At 43.6% G+C, this 24360-nt stretch overlaps 1 protein-coding gene across 1 annotated transcript in view; it reads left to right on the plus strand.

Annotated features, from left to right (window-relative positions):
- Positions 1-24360, plus strand: part of MYO16 (myosin XVI) — a 493885-nt gene that overhangs the window by 317921 nt on the left and 151604 nt on the right. The window contains exon 23 of the mRNA XM_030314012.1: positions 3646-3846. Coding sequence (XP_030169872.1) covers positions 3646-3846 — 201 coding nt within the window. The remainder of the gene's footprint in view (positions 1-3645; positions 3847-24360) is intronic.

Genomic DNA, 24360 nt, shown 5'->3' on the forward strand with positions numbered 1-24360 from the left:
CACAAGTTAGCTTTTTCTGAAGAGGCATTTGAAGGATTCTCAATTCATTGAAAGGACTGGAAATACCAGATTGTATTGTTATGAAGATATTCAGCCTTGGTTATGTCACCAAAACTCTCCTGTGGCACAGTTACAAATGCCCAATGTGCAAAATTAGTATTTTATAAAACAATACTAAGGCTAACGAGATCATGAAACAAATTCAATAGAATCTTTTCAGCTTATCTTCAAAGATTCTAAATTAAAATATGGAAAAACATTGGAAGAAAAAATATATATCCACATAACCTCAGGATCTACGCAGGTGTGGATCTTTGCCTAACAAAAATCTACCATATCCTACCTACTAATATAAGAAGATATTATATACATCTATAAATAATATCTCTAAGACACTCAAACGTTGTTGAAAACTGACACCATTCAGCTATTGGAGAGCACAGAATGTGATTTTCTACTCTTTATTTGTATAAACGGAGACTTACAAATTTATACATCTGCCTAATATGTAAAATATTCTCGTTTCTATTACCAACCTGTCAACATTTTTTTTTAATTATAGAAGAAGCCCTCTTCTTCCAGAAAGCCCTCCCTCATCATGACACATAAAGTATATAACTTCTGTATGTAAGGTTAAAGAATGTCCTCAAAGTGACAGTAACATGTAGTGAACCAGGTATGGGAAGCTGCAGGTACCTGCCACCCTCCTTCTCGCTTCTGTATCCTTGACTGCTAACCAGTGGTCAGCAGAATGACGTTAATTCTGTCTCTTTGACGACCATCCTTGAGATTTCACCTTGGAGTGATTATAATAGGAGAACCCTCATCAGTATGAGGGGGAAATGAGAAGGGACATTTCTGACTGCTACTTCTCTTTGATGCCCATAAAAATGAAAAGACATAGCAAGTATAGGGTGAAACTTGGGTGTCTGTGTGGCACCCAAATACGCAGGTCTGTGTGGCAGACAAGCAAACCCTACAATAATACCAAGGAAGCTTATTGTTTCCTTCTTAGTACCCATAATCCTCTACTGCTCACAAATATCTGAACTATTTGCACAGACCATATTCATATTTCAACAAACATGTATTTGTCTTGTATCCAGGAATCGTGGGGGAAGATCCAGATTCTTACCCAACGCTCCACGAGTCAGGTGCATTTTACCACACTGTCTGTGCTCGACACCTTCTGTTGTTGAGGCAAAATGGCGTATCCTTCAGGAGAACAGTTCAGTCTCTCCTGAACCCTCACTGCTGAAGGAATTGAGGGTCGTTTTTAGGACTTTTTCTCCATGTTCTATTTTCTTCTTTAGACACTCGAGCAAGTTTCCAAGTCTGCAAGTTTGTTTACCAACATTCTTTCATGGTTTTATATTAAACGTTCAGAAAACATAACACATACACATTTTGAAATTTCTGGCGACAATACAAATTGTCTTGGTATCCAATCATCTTATCCTTGGAAAATATCATCTTGCTTTTGAAATAGAGTGGTCTGGCTCTTTGGGAATTGATCACTTCCCTTGGGGCCTTGACTCTGAGTTGCTGAAACACCCATTAAAGCTTTAAATTCTAGCCTCCAAAGAGAAGGTCTGTCACTGGCCCTGAAATATGCATGCACTTGCAACATCCTTAACTAGTCCATTTACACTCCCACTGTGTGTCCGTATGGACTCGTGGCGGGGGTTGGGGGTGGGGAACAAGGAGGGGAGCGTAACAGCACGTGGAGGGGAATCATGGTGTGATGCTCAGAAGCATAGGTAAAGAAGCAGCTTCTGATCTTACATATCAACATCTTACTCTTCAGCAAATAAATTGAAATGGAGAATCTCTGATCTTCTTAGTACATCCCGGGCAGGACCAGTCCTCTGCCAATTCCACATTGACTTTTCTTTTAGGGTGTCTATCCATCCACTTTGTGTACCTGTGTATTTTTGTCATCTCGGGGCTCTTGCTGGGGTCGCTGGCTCTCTGAGAATCTTGTCATGTACCACACAGTGGACTTCCTTCTCCAAATCTCCTCATCAAATACATTTTTCTGTTGGTAACAAAAGTCTCTCAAGGTGTTAGTGACCCAGGGAGTTCGCCTTCCTAGTTCCTTCCCAGGCCTCTATCTCAATCAGTTCTTTCTCTCCTCCTTTCCCAGGGAAGCTATCTATCTGCTTGTTCCAGAGATGGTGCTTTAGTTGCCAAAGGGTTCCCGAAGGTCCCCCCTGGTGTGTGAGCCCCCACCGAGCCTCCTTATGGCTGCCACTTCCAAACTTTCTTCTCTAGGTGGCCTTGGAAGGATCTCAACTTTTGCAGCCCTCAGATATCTATATATAGTTTTTACATTTCCTTTACCATGAACAGGCAACTCCAAGAGGCTTAGGACAACTAAACTATTCCAGCTACAAAGAAATGGCTTTCTGTTGGCCAAATCAATAGCATCACGAAAGGCCTGTGATGCTACGGTTTGGTGACCTCAGGTAAAAACGCAAACTGAATCGCTAGAGGGGTCAGTATTGATCCCTTCACTTCCTGGGAAGAATTATTTTTATGGTATTCACGTTTCCAAGAGCACACTGAGTTGATGTGAAGAATTAAAATATATGACAGAATAAGGTAAATAAACAACATAAATTGCCTTGTTTTTAAATTTTTTTTTTCAACGTTTTTTATTTATTTTTGGGACAGAGCGAGACAGAGCATGAACGGGGGAGGGGCAGGGAGAGAGGGAGACACAGAATCGGAAACAGGCTCCAGGCTCTGGGCCATCAGCCCAGAGCCCGATGCGGGGCTCGAACCCACGGACCGTGAGATCGTGACCTGGCTGAAGTCAGACGCTTAACCGACTGCGCCACCCAGGAGCCCCAAATTGCCTTGTTTTTAAAGGTCAATTTGACATGTGAACAGAAAACTCTCCTAGGAAAGAAAAGATAAACAGCACAGCCCAGGGTAAAAGTTCTTCACCTGATGTGTAAACCATGTGGGCACAACAGTGTTCTGTTGTGCAGGGAACAAACTGTTAGGGCTTAAGAAGTTCTTTCAAGCAGCCCTTTCCTTCACGTGCGATTAATTTTAAGTGGTTGCTTGGGCATGACTTTAGCTTCCTTGTTTGACAGCTACGAGCTATCAGACTTCTAATTTGAATTTTACGAGGTACAGCTTCCATATTTACTTTTTCTAGGTCTTGATATTATAGTCACTTCTAGTTCCTGCTGAATAGGAGTTTTCTACAATTTTTATGACTCAACATGATTGTAGGTTCTGTTTCTGGATAAGTTACCTGACCCCACCATAAATATAAAGTGGTGGATATGGGGTATAGGTCAAGAAAAAATACCTCTCCTTTAGTTAGTAATTTTATGTTTCTTATTGAGATGAGAAATACTTTTTAATAACTTCAGTGTTTTAAGGACATTATAACACACTTTTTAATTTATTTATTCAGTATCAATCAATTATTAATCAATCAATACTGTTTAGGGCCTACCTTACATCAAGAGTTTTGTTAGGCGTCAGGGTTACAATAGTGAGCAAACACAAGTGTGTATTAAAAGTTTATATGAACGTAATGAAAATCCAAACAAGCGTACGTGAACAATAACAAAATCATAAAATTGAGTAAAAGACAAAACATAACTATCTCTTCTTGATTTCCAGAAGCCATCTGGATTTCTCTCTTTATTGGATGAAGAAAGTCAAATGATGTGGTCGATGGAACCAAATCTTCCCAAGAAGCTACAAAGTCTCCTAGAATCTTCAAACACAAATGCAGTCTATTCCCCCATGAAGGATGGGAACGGTAACGTTGCGCTCAAAGATCGGGGTGCAGCGTTCAGAGTCACGCACTATGCGGGAAGGGTAAGTCGAGTGGAGGCACGATGTTATCACATGCGGTAATGGACCAAACGTCTTGAGGACAAGCTTTAAAATTTTAGATATTTTAGAGTTTATTATTTCAAGGAATGAAAGTTGGGTGAACAACCCACACAGTTTTACTCTTCTAAGCTATTTTATTTTAACCTGATGAGGACGTTGCGTCTTCAGAATGTGGGTGATAAAGCAGGCAGTCAGATCCTTCCGTAATGTTCCCCAGATTGTAACATAATGTGAGCACAAGGGCCTTGGATTCAATACAGAGAGGTCTGCTCTGAACTGTGGGATCCTTTCATTATCCAAACAAATATTGGTTTTCTGAGTTGACTTATCTTCAATATAGTTTTTAGCATTGTATTATTTTTCTTAAAGCACGCATCACCCTGAGTAAAGAAAGATGCCCTCACGCTCTTCTCTCTTAAACACCTTCAAGGACCTCCTCCTACCTGTCTAGAAAAACCTCCCCCCTTAGGCTGGGCTAATATCCCAGGCTTCTCTGAGCTGATGCCAGTCATTTGAGCCGTGGCTTATCCGTCACAACCCCCCTGTGCAAAACCTCTGTTCAGTTGACTTTCTCCAATCCACTCACTGTTTCCTCCGCGTGCCTCCCGGCTTACACTCCTTCTGCTCAAGCTTGAACTATCCTCCTTGTCTTCTTCACAAGGTCACATTGTAGCCACCTTTTGAAACTTAAATCTACTTCCCCTTACCTCTGATCCAGCCCCCATCTGTGGTTACTATTTCAGTAACCACAGTGTATTTCGGATCATTTCAGCCAGTGTTTTCACTGAGATGCTACTATGTGCCAAACCCAGAGTATTAGAGAACCAAAGACGAATAAACCATATTCCTTGCCCCCAAACATCTTAGTCTCCATAAATAAGGAAAAGGTAAAGTAACCAATAATTATGATAGAATTTGCTTATAACAACCCTGGTAACAGTAACAACGTTCTGCATTACCCTGGAGGAGGAAGTAATCATTTGGCTCCCAAAGAAAGTGCAGAAATATTTCCCGGAGGAGGGAAAATGTGACCCAGGCCTTCGGGGATGAGTTACAGTTCAGTAAGGATAACAGGAAGGAGGAGTGCAGTGGAGACACAGACTTTCGAAGGAGGATGACAGGTACGTCCCCCCAGGATTCGGTGGCAGAGGGGCAGAACCCACTGTAGCGCTCAAGTGGAAAATAATGTGGTGTAGGAAAACAGTTGTCATGAGACTTTCAGTGGGACCTTGAGGAATGACTCAAAACCCCAGCACAGGACGGGCCTTCCAGCATGGCCGTGACCTCGTCTTCGATCAGGAAGCTTCCAGCTAAACTGAGAACCTGCTGCTATGGGAACTGACTCTCAGTTCCTGCTACCGCCGACACCAGTCAAGTGCCCGTCCTATGGCACTTGAACGTGAAGAATCCGGTGACCCAGGGACCGGGCCTGGAGATCTCCACGCTCCGATATGCTCATCGGGCACAACAGAGAGGAAGCATGAGCCCCAGCACGTCTACTTTCTGAGTCTGTTGGAACCGTGCTGTGCCAGGCCGGGGGAGGCTAACGAGCAATCAGACACTAGCTGCAAAGAAGTCTGGGAATTTTCCCGCCTTCTAATGTGTGCAGTACAAGAAGGAAGCTATTCCCGAGAGTGCTGGGGGCCATTCTGCCATGTCCACACACGCTGCATTTGGGAAATGGTATAAGAAGTGCAGTTAAGTCTGTAGAGATTGGTCGCTTTTAGCCAAATCATGAAAAAACATGCATGTACTTCTCAGGACTCTGTCCTCTTGGCAGTGTTAACTCCCCAGATACTTTCAGACAGCGTGGGGGATGAAGAAAGGACAACAGAGGACACGATACGCGACAGATTTTGGGGGGAAAGGAAGGGGGCTATGGAAACACTCAAGCAAGGACCGCATTCGGATGATAGCAGAGGCACACACAGGTGGTGTTCTCTAGGGGACAGCGGGATGCCGACTGACAAGATGTCCAAAGCAGGAGAGGAGCCATCGCTTGAAGTGACAGAGGTCTCTCCCCCCACTGATGCACGGACAGTTCTAGTGCCGACCACTAGAGGAAACCCTGGGGAATCAAGGGGCAGCCTGGAAGGAAAGCTATTCAGGGCAGATGTTTCGAATTTGAGGTTTTTAATAGCAATGTCAATAGGATGCAACAAATAAAATAAAAGGGGTTGGCTGTTTTTAGAAACCTAGGCATAGTTTTGGAAATGTGTATCTTGAAAATTTCACTCAAGAAGAGTATGGAAAAGAAGAAACGTAGTAGGAAAGAGAATCCTGAAGACCGAGAGAAAAGGAGGGGGAATGGGGTCAGCAAGAAATAGACCTGAACAGGCCAGGTGGGCCAGGAGCACCCTGGGGGGACGTTGTAGCAGCATGGCAAGGTGTGATGAACCGAGATTTTACACACACACACACACACACACACACACACACACATACACATATTCCCAGAGTGTTATTAACTTATTCACTATCTTTTATATTTGAGAGAGTTAGCCTTTAAAATTTATTTTATTTTATTTTTTTGGAGAGAGAAAGAGTGCGTGTATGCATGCACACAGGCACAAGCAGGGAAGGGGCAGGTGGAGAGAGAGAATCCCAAGCAGGATCCTTGCTCGGTGTGGAGCTTGACTCAGGGCTTGATCCCACAACACTGGGATCATGACCTGGGCCGAAATCAAATGTCGGATACTCAACCGACTGAGCCACCCAGGCGGCCCTAATTTTTTTTTTTTTAGAACAGTAGCAATCTTCTAGTCCCGTATTTGAATTCTCTAATATATATTTTCTTCATATCTAGCATTTATTGCATTCATAAACTTTAAATGAAATGCTACAATAAGCTATAACTAGTGATTTTGGAAAATTATTTTCCTGTTTTCTTCCAAGTGTCATGGAACCTATCTTAAGTCAGTCTATACCTGACCAGCCTCCTAAGTCTGTATGTATAGAATCTTGGAGATGTATTAGATTGTTTGATAAATGCCAACTGCATTAGACTGAACAAGACCAAGCTTTGGAATAAAATTTTGTTAATTATTTTATGTTTGCCTCTAAATATTATTCTACAAGCTCTTAATAGAATTTCAGTTTCAATTGTGTTTTAAAAATTGGGGGAACAAACAATGAATAGTTTGAGTAAGTACAGTTATTTCATTGAGCTCTGATAGCAATAAAGCAAAGCAGAGCAAATCAATCGATTAGCCGCCACAGGGCCGAACCCCGTGGAATCATGAATTTTTCTGTAAAAGTGCCTTTATGTTTTAAGCAGGATTTTCCACAATTGGAGTCAATTTTGTGGTTTTATAAAAATCTCTCATTTCACTGAGATCTCCTAATGAGTCTTAGCCCAAGGACTCCCTAAGGACTTGTTCACATGTTGCAGTATAGATTATATGTAATTTGTGGCAATATGTCAAGCCATATGCCATTCTAATCATCAGATGTAGCTACATATACTTAATTTTGAGCTATTGCATTTTCAAGAAAAGCAGCATATTCCACATTTTATAAATCAAGAGACGTCGCAAAGAGCTCATTGGTTTAGAGACCGTATGCAAGGTCTGTTTTGGACGGTAGTATGAGCGTTCCTAAGTAGCCCTTTGGTGATCAAGCTGACCCCAAGGAAGAGCTCAATGGTTCTGGGGTCTTGAATTTCTTTGTGGCCTCTTCTCTGGCCAGATGGGTGGGCTAGAGCATCTCTCCCATCACCACCTGCCCTTCCATGACTGGTTTACCTGGTTTTGTTAGTGGAAACTTGTCCCTCACGAGAAGGATGATCATTAAGGCTGGTAATGATATTGACCTCTAGCCCCCCAAGGTGGACTCACCCATCTGACTGTTCTACTTTTAAGTACAAGATGCTGCCATGCTTCTGAATCTTGTCTGGAGCAGAGGCTCATAGGTCCTTTTAGAAATGTTTAAGAAACACTATTTGAATTATAGCTGAAGATCTTTGCTAAACACATTTGAATTTTTCATTACTCATAGGAGCCTGGTGTATTTTCCAATCTCCATTACAGAAATATTTTAAAGTAAATGGGAAGAGGTTGCGCATGAAATATTAACAGGGTCTCATTAAGGAGCATGAATCTGAATTAAAGAAGGCAGAGGGGTTTTTTGTTGTTATTTGTTTTAGCAAATTTTAAATCATATATGGATTAGCTGTTTTAGGAATTGCTCTTGAATTTCCACTGGTGATTTAAATGATGGATAAGCATTAAATCCAGAAGTGTGTCTAATTTTATTGGCTTTTAAAATTAAGAATCTTGAAAGAAAGAAGAATTATGATTTGGAAGAAGACATTGGCTCTCAGGAAATTTGAATTTCCATTAAGGTGATTCTGAACTAACTCTAATGGGAAATAGTATTTTGAAGGTCCTAAATTTTAATGTGGGAAAAGTGAATAGATTAGGAGATACTAAAGCAATCTGAAGTAATAAAAATTAAATTAATGAAAATACAGGTCAAAGTAATAGTTATAAAATGTATGATACCTGCCTATCTGACCTTTGTTGTCTGCTCATAAGGCCTCTGTCTGAAAGTTGTTTATTGTGATAATTTATTGTATGACAAAGTGATTGTCTTTGGATCCCAGATAAGTGTCCTATTATGTGAGTGGCCTGGTTTATACAAATCAAGTTGGTGATACTGTTCTTGCCTGAGATGATGTGTCTGCGTTTCAGCCTCCTTCTCTTCCTTAAATATTGTAGTGGGCTGAACAGCAGCCCCCAAAAGATATGGCCATGTGCTCATCCCTAGGATCTGTGAATGGAATCTTATTTGGAAAAAAAGATCTTTGCTTATGTAATGAAATACAAGATCTTGAGGTGAGGAAATTAACCTGGATTATCTGGGGGAACTCTAAGTCCAAGGACAAGTATGCTTATGAGGCAGAGAGACTTGAGAGAGGAAAGGAGGCCATGTAGATGTGGAGGCAGGGAATGGAGAGTTGCCAGCACAGGGCCGGGAACTTCAGGGCCATCAGAAGCTAGAAAAGGTGGAATTTCTTTACCACATTTGATTCATTTGAAAGTGAGCCCTACCTTTCTCCACCTGTCTTTTTGCTCATGCGGTTTTCTTCACCTGAGATGCCCCTTTCCTATCTTTCCAAACCTTATCCGTCTTAGGAGCAAGTTCTTAGCCTAATCCAGATGTCATTGATCTCTCCCTTCCCTAATCAATAGTGATGTCTGATGCTTGCGTAGCATTTTCTGATGATAACGTGCTCCTGAGACATTATCACCACAACCTCGTGTATAAACATTGCTGTGTCAGTTTTCGAGGTAAGTAAGCCTTGGTGAAGTTCAGAGGTTCATCAAGGGTTGAACAGCTTTGCATGAGTCTCCTGGGGTTTCCTTAGCAAAGTCCTACACGCCGGGTGGCCTGACACAGCAGAAATTGATCCCCACTGTTCCAGAGGCCAGAATCCAAAATCAAGGGTCAGCAGGGTTGGCTCCTTTGGCAGGGTCCAAGAGAAATATGTTCCAGGCTTCTCTCCTGGCTTCTGGTGGTTGCCAGCAGTCAACAGGGCTTGGCTTGTAGACACAACTCCCAATCTCTGCCTCTGTCTTCACGTGGCTTCCTCTCCTCTTCTTTAAAGATGCCAGGTGTTGGATTTAGGGCCCACCCCATCTTATGATGTAATCATACCTTTGAAAGACCTTATTCCAATCAAGGTCACATTGTGGGGTTCTGGGTGGACACAGGTCTTGAGGGTGCACGACTCAACCCACCGGGGGTCACAACACCGTATTTCACTTCCCATTTCCAGGACCACGTGTTTCCCCATCTCCACCATGGTGTGTATGAATTTCTTAAAGTGTTCATTGTCTGTAGTCATAGAATCCATGTGGTGTGGTAGAGAAGATACCCAAGATACATGGGGACTCCGTGGCCAGGACTTTGAGGAGGACAGACACCGACCCTCAGCTGCCACATTCACAAAGTTTGTAATTAAAGAGAATATCACTGTTAATCTCATAAACCTGTTCTGAAGGTCACGTGTTGGGCAAGAAATCAATGCATGTGTGATTACTTTGAGATGTTGCATCAAACATGAGTCATATTTCCCCACCAGTAGCTGAAGGTCTCCCCGTGAAAGAGTGCCACTGTATTTAGCAGAATTTTGAACTCCTCAATAAGAGATAATGAAGAGAAAATATTTCCTGGATCTTCTCATCAACTGGGTATATTTTCAGATGAGACTATTAGGAGCCCAACTGACTGGCTCAAATAAAGTGAATGATAAAATGTCTTTCAGTGGTTAAAAAGTACATTTGTTAATTTTTATATCTTAGTAATGTACTCGGTGCATAAAGCAATGTTTTGCAAGTCATGTTAGATTATTTATTTTTATTTATTATAGTGTAATTAGTATCAATTCAGCAGATGATAGGGAAAAATGTAACCAAAATTCTATTATGGTATTTTCTTGCTCTTCCTACCGTGCTTGAAAAACTTTAGTGGCAAGTAAGTGCAGAAATAGAGCTATTACTCTATCTGTGAAAATTGTAGTAGAAGAGAAAAACTTTTAGATAATGTTTTTTAATTTGTTTAATGTTTATTTTATTTTTTAGTTTTTTTTTTAATGTTTATTTACTTTTGACAGAGAGACAGAGCATGGGCGGGGGAGGGGCAGAGAGAGAGGGAGACACAGAACCCGAAGCAGGCTCCAGGCTCTGAGCTGTCAGCACAGAGCCCGACGTGGGCCTTGAACCCAAGAACCATGAGATCGTGACCTGAGCTGAAGTCGGATGCTTCACCAGCTGAGCCCCTAGATAATGTTTTCACTTACATTAATGCGACATCCTGTTTTTCACCAAATATACAGGTTATTTTCATAAGTAGCTCTACCTTGATCTCAGAATTTTTGTAAAAAATTATGTTCTTTATCATTTAGCTTTATGACTAATATTTTAATGGAGCAAAGAGGCATGTGAAGTTTTACTGCAGATGTTAGAAGATCCTTTCCATATTATCTGCCTTAAGGAAATTAAAGCATTCTCTGCAACTTGTATGCTACATATTATATGATGTAATTTTATGACAGATTGAAAATGTATTGCCCCCTTATATAATGTGCTGGCAGATGTGTCTTTCTGTGGGTAGATTTTGATTATTTTCATCCGGATTCTTTTTCCATCCCCTAAACTGCATCCCTGCAGGTAAAATTGTAATCCCAGACACGTAGACCTTGATCATTAGTGTTCGTGTCACTGATTTCTACAGGCCTTTATGAGAAGCTTTATGAGAACCATATTACTAAAACATTGCTGATAGAAGTGATGTGAGGGAATGATGTTACTGATTTGTGGCCAGTCTATAAAGCATCTGAGTGTTTTCTTTTTTTTCCTTCTCCTTGAAGAAGAGCTACCCCTGTCATTGAATAAACTAAAGTTGAAATGTATCAGGTAAATGGATGCTGTTACTCAGATCTCTGGGAAGTCAAGATCTTTGTCTCAGGGACACTGCAGGAGACTCCAGGTGCTGGAGTGATGACAGCCAGCCTCCTCGCCCTTAGACATATTTACGTAACATGTATGCAGAGGAAATCTTAGCCTGTTCGATTTTCCCATTCCACCTGTACCAGGAACACCTTCTGTAGCTTGTCAGCTGGCCTTCACCCCAGAGATTTGTGGGAGACACAATGTGCCCCAGAAGGCTCGGAAAGTGAACCTTTAAATCAAAAGAAAAAGGAGGTGAACTAATCAATAGGGAGCCATCCATTCATCTCCCTTTCTTTTCTCCAGGCAGAATCCCCAGACATAACAATGAAATCTGTCTGGTCCAAGCCAAACTGGTGCTATTGAAGGATATTTGACAAAGATATCTTGACCGACACAGGATGAACGTAATTTACATCTGTGTTTGTTCACCTCTGGGGCAGCCTTGTGGAAAAATAAAAATTAACTCCACAAGACTCCTGGTGCTCTGTTGCTCGTATCAGTTTTGCCTTCGGCATAAATTTTTGTAGGAGACACGATAAACGTTTCCTGATCCAGGGTTTTGTCTGGAAGAGAAAATGCAGGATCTCATTTAGGGAATCTTTCTGTTTCTTCAAAGATTTAATAGGTTTTGCTATCTTCCTGGACTGACAGAAAGTTATAAATAAGTAACTTTAGGTTTCCTAGACTATTGATGTCTAATCATTAGTTGATTGTTTTGTTTTGTTTTTTTTTTCCTTGAAAGAAACCATTGAGGCTTATTTGTAAGTTTCAGGTACAGAAATTTCAAGGCAATGTCTATATTCAGATTCCAGATAAGGACCCTTAACAATTATACTATGTGCTCCCAACTTTCTTTATTAGTATTTATGACTTAAAGTCAATCAGAATGTAAGCAAGCATTACTGTTAGAGAGAATCACTTAATGGAAAAGTAAAAAACAGAAGCCTCTGCCTATAAATATTGATGGCCATAGAGAGATCAATTTACCGCTACACGTGAAATCGAGACTCTTTTCAGCAAACCTCAGATAGAAAGCTGAAACCACACATGAGAAATTATCAGACCCATTTGTATCTGCCTGAAGATGATCTTTACTTTCTTTTCCTAAAACCCAATCTTTACGTCCATTCTGATGTGACGTACTGGATTCAAGAGTATATTCCAAAGTTGCTAATTTTTGTCACTTGGTAATCCCAACCACGTCTTCTCTGGAAATTATATTTTGCATCATGTAAATAACATGGTAGAGAAAGGGATTGTAATTTTGAGAAGTGGATTTGCTTGCATTCCACAAATACCAGTGTTTCCCAGGAGAGTATTTTCTGTCTCCTTCTAGGACTTTATACACCCTCATGATTCAGTGTCGTGCATGAGGTGACTCCCGAAACTCCCGTCTGTTTGTCTGCGGGCTTCACGCCTGCGTATGTGTGAGTTAGGACCTCTCCTTGGCTGGCGTCTTCAGTTGAGCCGATCCAGAAACGACTGCACTAGATTCCCTAGCCACCTCCCACACCCCCCTCCCTCTCAACCCACTTCAAAAACATAACACAGTAAAACTGATTTTCCATATTTGCCTCACTTGTCAACTCATGGTAAAATCAGAAGCCCATTTAATTGCCAAATACAGAGCCCCCCCGCCCCTGTCTCCGCTGCTCACTCTAGAATCAAATGTGGATCCAAATCCCTTCTTGCTCCAGTACCCTGGTTCACGGCCACGTACGTACCCACTGCCCCTGTCCCCTGCCACCGACTGATGGAAGACGCTCTAGTTTACCAATAAAGCACTGAATGAGGAGTTTTCCTTAAAAGTGGGTTCACAGCTGCTATTTCGTTCCTCTCTCTGTTCCTCTGGTGGCACTCTTCAGAGCTAAATGTGGTTCCTCTTCTTCCGCGTGTTAATAACAGACAGCCTCGTGGCAGTGACGGCTGCTCGTCCTCATCAGCTTTTCCTAAACCGGTGTTGTAAGCCTTTTCACCACCGAGCTGATGTCTCTCTGCTGGAAGAAGAAAGTCTGCTTTTCCTTTAAAAAACCAGATCTTCCCGATCATTCTACCACTCTTGCTCTTCCTGTACCTCGTAGTTGAGCACACGCAACTCGGGATGTAATCGGATTCCATGTGATGTCTGGCTCAGGCCACATTTGAAAATATGTTCAGCAGAAACGGTCTTTTCCTTGGAAGCAGATAAAAACCCAGGCAGCTCCAGGGAGATTTCTGGTCTCTGTCCAGTAACAGGACGCCCTTCACTGGCTTTCACTGGCACCCACAGACCAGGTTCAGTAACGCAGAACTGGTAGTCCTTTTTAGTTATCGTAATCAGAAAGGTTAGGCCCCTCCAGCCTCGGCCACAGAGGACGGTTTGTGCAGTGGCCGCCACGGGAGTCCTGTCTTGTCTCCTTCCTTGTGCTGTGTGGTCTCCTACCGTCACCACACCTTTCAGGGTTCAGGGCTGGCCCTGCCCCCGTGCTTTCACGTGTCTCTGAGACGCTCGGCCGCTGGGGACCTCTGACACCCTCCCCGGGCACTAGGTGCTGCTGAGCCCTTGGGCTGCCTGCCCCCACCTGGCCCTGCTCTCTGGTGTTCATTCACACAGGCTGTCTGCCCTGGGCTCCATGATTTCCAGCCCCAGCTCGCGTCCCCTTGGCCAGGATGTCACGTGACTTGGGCTTATGGACCACATGTCCTTTGTAGATCATCAGAAATATAATATGTTTGGGGTGCCTGGGTGGCTCAGTTGGTTAAGCGTCCGACTTTGGCTCAGGTCATGATCCCGCACTTTGTGGGTTTGAGCCCCGCATTGGGCTCCGTGCTGACAGCTTGGAGCCTGGAGCCTGCTTCAAATTCTGTATCTCTCTCTCTCTGTCTCTCTCTCTCTGCCCCTCCCCTGCTTGCACTCTGTCTGTCTCCCCAAAATAAATAAATATTAAAAAATTTAAAAAAACATATCATATGTTCTGTGCTCTCCACGTTCGAGAGCAGACAAGAGCTCCTGTCCCCGAAGCAGGGGCTGTTCCTTCGCCCCCATCACCTGCCCGTTTCTGTTTTTGTGCTTCTCCCCTGAAGCTTAGCGGGCAGGGGGAGAAACTGTAAAAGCATTTACGGCCATATTTGCATGGTGCTAATGCAATTACTACTGTGTACGAGAGCAAGAGATCTCAAACTAGGTATGAGAGCCAGACATCAATACATCCATAGAGGCAGACCTAGATATATAAATCAGTTACACTAGATAGATGATGATAGATAGATACATAGATAGATAGACAGACAAAGTAAATGCACACATACACATAAATCGAATACCAGTGCCGCCAGAAACTCACAAAAGCTGTCCATGCTCTAATCTGGGTATCCTGAAATGCCCGAATTGTCACTGAAGGTGGCTCCCTTACAGAAACTTTAGCTTCTAACACTTCAACTTTGTGGGAATGCAGATTTCCATATTAGAAATACATTGTTTCAGGAGGCCTGGGTGGCTCGGTCAGTTGAGCGTCCGACTTCAGCTCAGGTCATGATCTCGCGGTTCGTGAGGTCAAGCCCCGTGTCGGGCTCTGTGCTGACAGCTCGGAGCCTGGAGCCTGCTTCGGATTCCGTGTCTCTCTCTCTCTGCCCTTTCCCCACTTGTGTTCTGTCTCTGTCTGTCTGTCTCTCTCTCTCAAAAATAAATAAACATTAAAAATTTTAAAAAGAAATACTTTATTTATATGATAATCTAATTAACAATTTGGTCTGTCCTTAGCTCACTGCCTTCCTAAGGAGAATGTGCTTGCTGTTGAAAACTGCCCCATTCTAATGCAGTGTGTTTTGTGCAGGCTGTGGACGATGTCTTAGCTAGATAAGAGTGATGGTGGAGGGAAATGAACACACCAGCAGTCTCAGTAGTGAACCTCTGAGAGAGGCCCTGAAAGGTCCCCCGAGAATTTTCCACGGTGGCCTGGTGCGTAGATGCTTGTCTGCTCACTCCTGATCCCGCCTGCAGTAAAGCCTGGGAATTGTCACAGTTACGTGTCCAGCCTACAGTGCGATGTCTGCTTGTGTTCATTCCTCCTCCTCTCACCCGTGAGGCTGCACGTCCCTGTCCGGGTGCTGAGGTCCCCTGTGCTCACTCCACAGGGTTCACGGAAGGGCACACATGAGATGCCCTGGCACACACGGTCCTTCGGGAATGACTAGTTCTTAGCGCTTTGTTCCACTGCCTTCTCTCAGCCCTGCCAGGCCCTGCATCATTCTCTTTGCTTTTCTTTTCACCTTCGAGAGTTTCGTTCTCTTTCTTCAGGTGCTTTGCACAGTGATAAACATGGTTATCTATCCCTGTCGTTTCCTGAGCTTCAGAACAGGTGGGCGCATCTGAGCCATTGGCACCAAAACAGGAATAGCCAGAGTGAGCACCTGGGAACAGGGGGGCTGGGGGCAGGGAGTCAGTCGGGGTGCAGTCTGGAGGGGAAGCTGCACCAAATAGTCAAGGAGCAGAGTACGGAGAATAGCTTCCATAGGCAACATGGAGACAGACAAGTGACATCGAGGTGACCAGAGACTTGTCCCAGGGGAAGCGACTACCGCCTCCGAGACCAGAAAAGGAAGGGAAGAAGAGATACCCCGGATGCTGTCGCTGAGGGCAGCGTGCCCCAGGAGAACTGGGGCCTGGGAGAGAGGGCTCCGGGGTAAGAACGGAATGACCGTGCTGGGACGGAACAGACTCTCTGAGGGTTCTCCCCTCTTTTTTCTCCAGCCTGTGGCTCCTGATGCAGCCTGGCTACAGGCCTGGGTCTGATCATCGTTGGGCAGTTCCCCGGCCAGCGGACTATGCAAGTAAATAGGACAGGGCATCCCCAATCACATCACAATGTGTGGCCAGTCCTTTTTTTTCTTGAAGAGCGTGCATAGACAAGAATCGATTTGCTAGATGACAGACGGATTAATATTGGCTTTCTCTGAGAAAAGGGATTTTTTACTTTATTTTCACTTCATTATTTTTATCATTTTCCCAATTTTATAAACACACATGTGTTGCATTTTATAAGGTGTTTGTAAAATATAAAAGATTATAAAAAGACTTGCCCCTAGCTGTTTTCCTTGATTTGTTTTTCCAAATGTAGTCTTTGAACCCTGACAATGTCCTCAATCTGATGGGGACTGCATGTAGTCACCTTGGCTCTTAGCCACATCGGAGGCAATCTGAAAGCGTAAGTAGATGCTATCTACTTGTGCCCATTTACTCTGTTCATGCATAGCCCGTTCCCATCCTCTTAAAATAATTTTCTGTATCGTGGGCTATGCTGGTAAAATCACCAAACTTCAGTGTGAACTGGCCCCAGTGAACATTAAATTGAATAAAGAAGGAACTGATTTTCAGAGAAGCTGCCGTGCCTGCAGCGAAGGATCCGTGCGTCCCATAAGTGTGTTTTAGGTCGGCGGGTAGAAACTAGAGTGAGAAGTCTTCTTTAGGACCCTGGGTCCGTCCCCCCGCTTCTGCTGTAGCACGCTCTTTTTATTCTCATTTCCCCAAACTGCCAGCACGGGCTGGGGCTTCCGTCGGGTACCACGACAATCAGTTGAAAAGCACCGAGTTCTCTCACTACCGTCTCAGATAAAAATAATTGAAACTCCTGTCTCTGGAGCTCACAGCTGTTTACAAAATGCTAACTATCCTAAGTGGGGGGCGGGGGGGAGGGGAAAGGTTGGCATTGCATATAATTATAGCGTAAGTCTCGTTTTCAACTGATCGGCAATTTTAAGATATGCCAATATCTACTGGAGTCACTGTTCTATATCTAAAATGCCCAGGAAACACTTCTCTGCAAACGCCATCCCTGGGCCCCCTTGCTTGTTGCCGGCATCGCATGGAGATTCCCAGAGCAGCCTAGGCCACTGATCCCCGGAGCCGTGATTCTCCTACTAGAAGGTGCACCAGAAATCAACTGGGAGCGAGTGAGAAATGCAGGTTCCTTGGTTCCACTCCCACAAGTGATGAGTAAAGAGGCCCGGGAGGGAGTCTAAAGTATGTGGTGTGTATTCAGCCCCAGAGAATGTCCTCCTGTGGGCAATCTGCGAAGCATGTTTGCAGAGACACTGGGGGTATTAGTGCATGGTAGGTGCTCAGGAGCCCTCCTACCTTTGGCTTCGGGTTCCTTGGCGATTTCACCAAGCAATGAGCCTGGCAGCCTTCAGTCAGGAAGAGAGTGCATGTGGTTGGCGTTTCCTAAGTCTTCTTTGTGGACCCAGGAAACGAGGTAGCTGGATGAGGCGTGATTCGTAGCCATGGTGAAAGCTTTATTCTTTTACATATATAGCTAACGTAATTTGTCTCTTAATTGTGTGTAGTGTAGTGCCGGAGTGTTACAGCAAGTACTTTCCAGAGAGCGGCGCACGGCCCCTGCTCCCTGGTTCCCACCGCACCCCCTCCTTCAGCCCCCCACACCGAAGCATTTGCAGGAGACTTGCTGACTACTGAAACAGAAGCAAAATGCTAGGTCTTCCGGAGTCGTTTCATTGAGCGGACTCCTTCCGAAGGAGATCTTTAAAGACGTGACAGCTTCCTTAAAGATTTGTATTGGGCCGTATGCATATAAATGTCTCTATTACATGCATGAGGGACGCCGCCACTTAAAGCATGAATCCTATCTCCCAATCCTTAAGAGGAAAAAAAAAATAAAGTCAGAGGTCCAGTTATGTAAAGACAGAGGGGAAAAAGAAAAAAAAAAATGTATTTGAAAGGGTAGACTGGCCTCTATCTTTTGCTACTTTGATGTTTTTTCTCTTTTCATCCCCGAATAATAAACCAGCAAGGAAAGGCAAGGCACGGCTGAGAGACAGTCACCCATCCTGAGTGACCTAGAAAGGCCTCTGCCTCCCACCTGCTTTCTGCGGCCCCCGCAGCACCTGTCCATCAGTCCCTCCGCCTCGGGGACACAGCTGAGAGGGCAGACCTTGATCTGTCCTTGTGACATCACAATCTCACAAAGCCATGTGTGATTTCCAGGACATATTGAGTCTTTCCTTGGTCGTTTCCCTCTCATAGACATTTCTCTGTCTATTTAACCAGGCTTGGAGACTCACCTCCCTTTGGATTCTGGGAGCCAGGGGTGTTTGTCCCACTAAGATCTTACGGTTTCTGTGGTTTCTCTTCTATGCACTTGTTGCCCCTCTGCCTCCTAGAGGCCCAGATGCCCAGCTGTACGTGGATGACGTGCTCCGCACACTCTTGCTTTGTTTGGAAGCAGTTCCTTTGTGAAGTGATACGTGGATTCTGGCTGACAAAATTACAGCTACGGGATGGACAGCCCACTGAGCAGATAACATCCAAGACTCATGAGTTTTTCTCAGGTCAATATGGTAAAAAGTTCTGGAACGGGTCTGAGAAGAAGGTACAGGTGATCGTTAGAAGCAGGTATGGGGGGTGTTGACTGGAAAACCATAGATATGGTGCAAAGCTAAGTGCAAACAACCTCTTTCACTTGTCTTCAAAATCACCTTGAGAGAGCCAGACAGAGATGGAGAAGGACGCAGAGAGAGGTTGACGTTACCGTCCGTGTTCTATAGACGAGAAGTCATGAAGGCCCAGCGTCTTGACCTGCTTACCCTCCAGGCGTCATGACTTGTGGAAGCTGGAACTCAGGAGGCATGCTGTCCTTGAAGACTGCAGCTTTCTCCCCTGCAGCGTGCCAGGCATCGGGCCTGAGCACCAGACTGGCCGTTGGCAGCTGGAGGAGCTGGAGAGTTTGCTAAAGGGAAAGGCGGGATGGGTGCCAAGGGAGGGATTTGGCAGCAGTGTGGCCCAAAGGAGGACGGTGCAAAGAAAATGTGTCACATGTGGGAGGATCTTGCTGGATGAGGGGGACATCTTCCTGTAGACGGTGAAGATTGATCGGGGATCTCCTTGGGCAAAGTGCACGTCTTTCTGCAACATGGTGAGGATTGATAGGGGATCTCATCAGGTGAGGTGGACGTCTTCCTGTAGACGGTGAGGATTGATTGGAGATCTCATCGGGTGAGATGGATGTCTTCCTGCAGATGGTGAATACCGATTGGTGATCTTGTTGGGCAAGGTGGACATCTTCCTGTAGAAGGTGAAGATTGATCAGGGATCTCCTTGGGCAAAGTGCACGTCTTCCTGCAAGATGGTGAGGATTGATAGGGGATCTCATCAGGTGAGGTGGACGTCTTCCTGTAGACGGTGAGGATTGATCAGGGATCTCGTTAGATGAAGTAAACATCTTCCTGTAGACAGTGAGGATTGATCGGGGATCTCGTTGGATGAGGTGAACGTCTTCCTGTAGATGGTGAGGATTGATCGGGATCTCATCAGGTGAGGTGGACGTCTTCCTGTAGACGGTGAAGATTGATCAGAGATATTGTTGGATGACGTGGATGTCTTCCTGTAGACGGTGAGGATTGATCAGGGATCTCGTTGGATGAGGTGAACGTCTTCCTGTAGACGGTGAGGATTGATTGGAGATCTCATCGGGTGAGATGGATGTCTTCCTGCAGATGGTGAATACCGACTGGTGATCTTGTTGGGCGAGGTGGACATCTTCCTGTAGACGGTGAGGATTGATCAGAGATACTGTTGGATGACATGGATGTCTTCCTGCACATGGTGAGGATTGATTAGGATCCGATGTGAGTGATCACTGTTCTTATATTCCATTTGTTCTCAAAATTAACTTCACATTCTCACGTCCATTTAGGACAAAAGTAAAGTAAATGTGTGTTGTTTTAGTCTCGATTATATAGTTTTCATTGTGACCACCTTGTTTTCTTCGATTTTTTTAAAGCAAAAACAAACACAGCCATTTAGTTACATTTGTTAAAATACAGTTTCCTTGTAGGGCATGCAATTCTGAGGTGGCTAAGCATAGGTCAGATGTTAGTATTGTGCTAAGTTTCTGAATTTGTGTTATCCCCCCACCTCCCTACTGGAGGGGCATGTCAGAGGAGGCCTTGTCGGGGGCCGGGACTTTCGCCACCACCCAGAGCTAACCTGGCCACAGCTCCCCTCTCCCAAACCTGCTTGGTGGAGCCCACGTAGGAAGCAGTGAAGGGGCATGCCAGCCCCTCCCACCTGCTCACCCTGAAGACAAGGAGAGAGGACGAGGAGCACAGGAGAGCAGAGCACCTCTCTGCCCAGCAGTGACGAGAGTGCCCTCCTCTTCTTTGTCAGAGGTGGTTGAATGGAGAGCCTGACTTCTCCCACGTGGCAGCAACAAGGCTGTTGAGTGGCATGAGAGGAAGCCAGCTGAAACAGAAGTTTAAGCTAGAGACTTTGACGCCCTGCTCTGGACACGTGCCCGGACATCTACGTAGGATCTCCGCAAGGACAGAGAAGAACTCAGCAGCACAGTCAGCCAACAGGCTCTACTCGTTTACAGAACATTTACGACGATGAGAGCAGCATATGCCTGCTTTTTAAGTTCCAACAGAACACGTATCAAGAAAGACCACACGCAGGGTCGTAAATAAAAAAATAAAGAAGTTCAGAAAGAATGGAATTATATAGAGTGGGCTTACCTCCCACGACGGAACCAAACTAAAAAACCAATACCAGAAAGATGCCACGAGAATTTCCAAATACTTGGAAGCCAAACAGTGCCCTTCTGTATAATCCATGGATCAAAAAGGAAGTCTCCAGGTAATGGAAAAAGATGTGCTGAACTGAATGAAAATGAGAATATGGACTACGTACCGACTGTGTGAGACACGGCAGGAACATTGCCGAGAGGAAAATTTATATCACTAAATGCGCATGTGAGAGAAGAGGAAAGTCTTAGTGATCTAAGCTCCTACCTCAAGAACCTGGAGAAGTGAGAGCAAAGTAAACCCAAAGCAAGCAAAGAGAAGGCAGTAACAAGACCAGGGATCGATGAAATTGAAACAAGTTAAAGGAAATCAATGAAACAAAGAGCTGGTTGTCTGAAGATAACCAAAATAATGGCAAGCCTGTAGAAAGAATGACAGAGAAAAAGGAGAAAAGACACAAGGTGCAATGTATCAGAAATGTCACCACACACCCTGCAGACATCAGAAAGATCAGAAGGGATAGACACCCAACTGTCACAAACGACTTAGATGAAATGGACCAATTTCTCAAAAAAACACAAACCACCTCAGTTGACCCAATGCAAAAGATCACTGAATGTCCCCATAAGCATCAAGGAAATGAATTTGTAATTTAAATCTTCCCCAAAGGAAAGTTCGAATCCTTGGTGGTTTCACAGGAGAATTCTGCCAAACGTTTAAAGGAAAATTAACAGTAACTACATAGTCTTATCTAGAAAATAGAAGAGAGAGCACTTCTAAGTTCATCTTATGAAGCTAGTAGTGCCCAGTACTAAACCCAGACAAAGACAGTACACACAACCACACTAACACCCACACAGACACAGGAAACTGAAGACCAGTATCCCTCATGAACACATATGCAAAAAGACTATTATTATTAACAACTGCAATGTAACAACGTATGAAAAGAATGATCCACTGTGAATAATTTGTTTCTTTTTCTGGAGATGCAAAGCTGGTCTGATATTTGAAATCGGTCAAGATAACCCACCATGTTAATAGGCTAAACAAGAGAAGAGTCACATGATCGTATCAATTTGATGCAGAAAAAGCATTTGGCAATTCAGCATTCATTCATGATAAAAACACTCAGAAAATAGGGATAGAGGACACACAACCTCAATTTGATAAAGAGCATCTACGAATGTCCTACAGTTAACATAGTATTTGATGGTGAAAAGCTGAGTGTTTTGCTCACAAGATCAGAAAGAAGGGAGGGATGCCCGTTCTCACCACTGTTATTAAACACAATGCTGGAAGTCCTAGCAAGTGCAGTAAGGCAAGAAATGAAAGAAAAGGCAGATATATTGGAAAGGAAGAAATAACTCTGTCCCTCTTTATAGATGATGTGATTGTCTGTGTATGAAATCCCAAGGAATCTACTAAAAAAGGAAAAAAGCCTCATAGAACCGATAAGTGAGTTCAGCAAGGTCACAGGATACAACATAAACACAAAATAATCAATTGTACTTTTATATTCTAATAAAGAGCATTGAAATTAAAAATACAATAACAGTTACAATCGCTCATTAAAAAATGTGAAGAGGTATAAATGTAACAAAGCATGCAGACGATATGTTTGCTGAAACCCACAAAACACTGATGAAAGAACCCAGAGAGCTGCATAGAAGGAGGCGCATCATGTTCACGGCTTAGAAGACAGCATGGGCAGTAGTTTTACATAGTAACATACATAGTATGTAAGTTACATAGTAGTCAACATAGTAACCCTTCTCTCCAAATCGCAACTCAGGTTTAATGCAATGCCGATCAAAATCATAGCAAAAATTTGTCGAGGCATAGAGATAGAGATAGGCAGTGTTTTTCTGAAGTTTATATGGAATGGTGACTAAATTAGAATAGGTTACACAATTTTTATAAGGAATAATTAGGGAAGAATTCATCCATTTAATTTAGTGTCTTATTATAAAACTTCAGTAATCAAGACAGTGGTGGGGGGATTGACACACGGATCAATGGAACAGAGTAAAGGGCCCAGAAGCAGACTCATACCAACATGTTCAACAGATTTGGGGGAGGTAAGTGTGCCATAAATGGGCAGCACGCGGGATCTGTGCGCTGAGGTAAATGTCCTGCATTAATGTCATTGCATTAATGCCACTACCCTGGTTGTGATAGTTCTGCAAGATGTCACCATTGGAGGAAACTGGGTGAGAGGTCTACAGGATCTGTCTGTTTTATTTCTTACAACCGCATGGGGATCTGCAAGTATCTCAAAATTAAAAGCTTAAGTCAGAAATATTTTAAGCTGTTGGTAGCAGGTTATACATGGACGTAATAAATGGGCACGAGTGGGTATCATTTATTTAGATTTTCAGATTGCCTTTGACAAAGCTAATACTAAATGTCACTGATGTAAAGAAATTGTCATGGTTAAGAGACCAAATTTGGAATCTGGTTGTATTTTATTGTTGAGATTAAAAAAAAAAAAAATTAAACCCTCACCTATGTGTTTGTTGGGTGTGTATACTTCTTGGATCCATTCACTGAAAACTAGAAACATTGAGTCCCCCCCAATAATGTGCTGCTAATCACCTCCAGGGTTCAAGAGGGAGTCTCATTTGATTTTCTCCTCAAGTATGCAAGGGCTTCTTGAGGAAGTATTTGGTTCCAGATTTGGGACCCAGAAAAAAATATTGTTTAGAACGATGTGTTAACACTCCAGTAATGCCAATTTTATGTTACGTGTTCTCAGTCATTTGCATTATTATATTGTGATGATAAAGGAATATGCTGTTGTGGGAAGTGTCTAATACTTGTGTTGAGCTGTACACGGAAACCCTGTCCATATGGTGGTCAACCAACCCTAGTCAGACGCTCTCAGACTTGGAGTGCCCTTCAGAGTATTATTTCATACACGAAGAAAGACCCTGAGAGTGACATCGTCACAAAATAATTAGCACAAAGTAATTCAAGATTTGTTAATGTTACACAAAGTATGAAGTTGTGCTAAACCCCACGCTTCCTACGAGCATCAGACTGCCCTCGATGAGCATTTATTTGTACTTGGATGTGTGTACTAGATGTTGTTTTCCAGGGAACTTGACCAACTGGAGTCTCCCAACTGAGAAGTTTTGAACTTTAGTTTTAACAGGAGGCCTTTAGCTTTTTCTCCATGTATCCACGTCCCGGGGCCATTTGTGAAAACTTTCCAGAGCACGTGATCTTGTGAAAATGAAAGACTCAACAGCACAATCTTGAATGAAATGAACAGCACAGTTGGTCATAATATAACACAACCTTTTTGTTCATTTCACCAAATATTTACTAAATGTGCCCCATGCTGGATCGTAAGGTAGTTCTATTTTTAACTTAAAATTTTTTTTTAATATTTATTTTTGAGAGAGACATAGACAGAGAGACAGAGCGTGAGCGGGGCAGGGGCAGAGAGAGACACAGAATCTGAAGCAGGCTCCAGGCTCTGAGCTGTCAGCACAGAGCCTGACGTGGGGCTTGAACTCAT

This window comes from Lynx canadensis, chromosome A1 (assembly GCF_007474595.2).
Source record: "Lynx canadensis isolate LIC74 chromosome A1, mLynCan4.pri.v2, whole genome shotgun sequence".
NCBI classification, from domain to species: Eukaryota; Metazoa; Chordata; class Mammalia; order Carnivora; family Felidae; genus Lynx; species Lynx canadensis.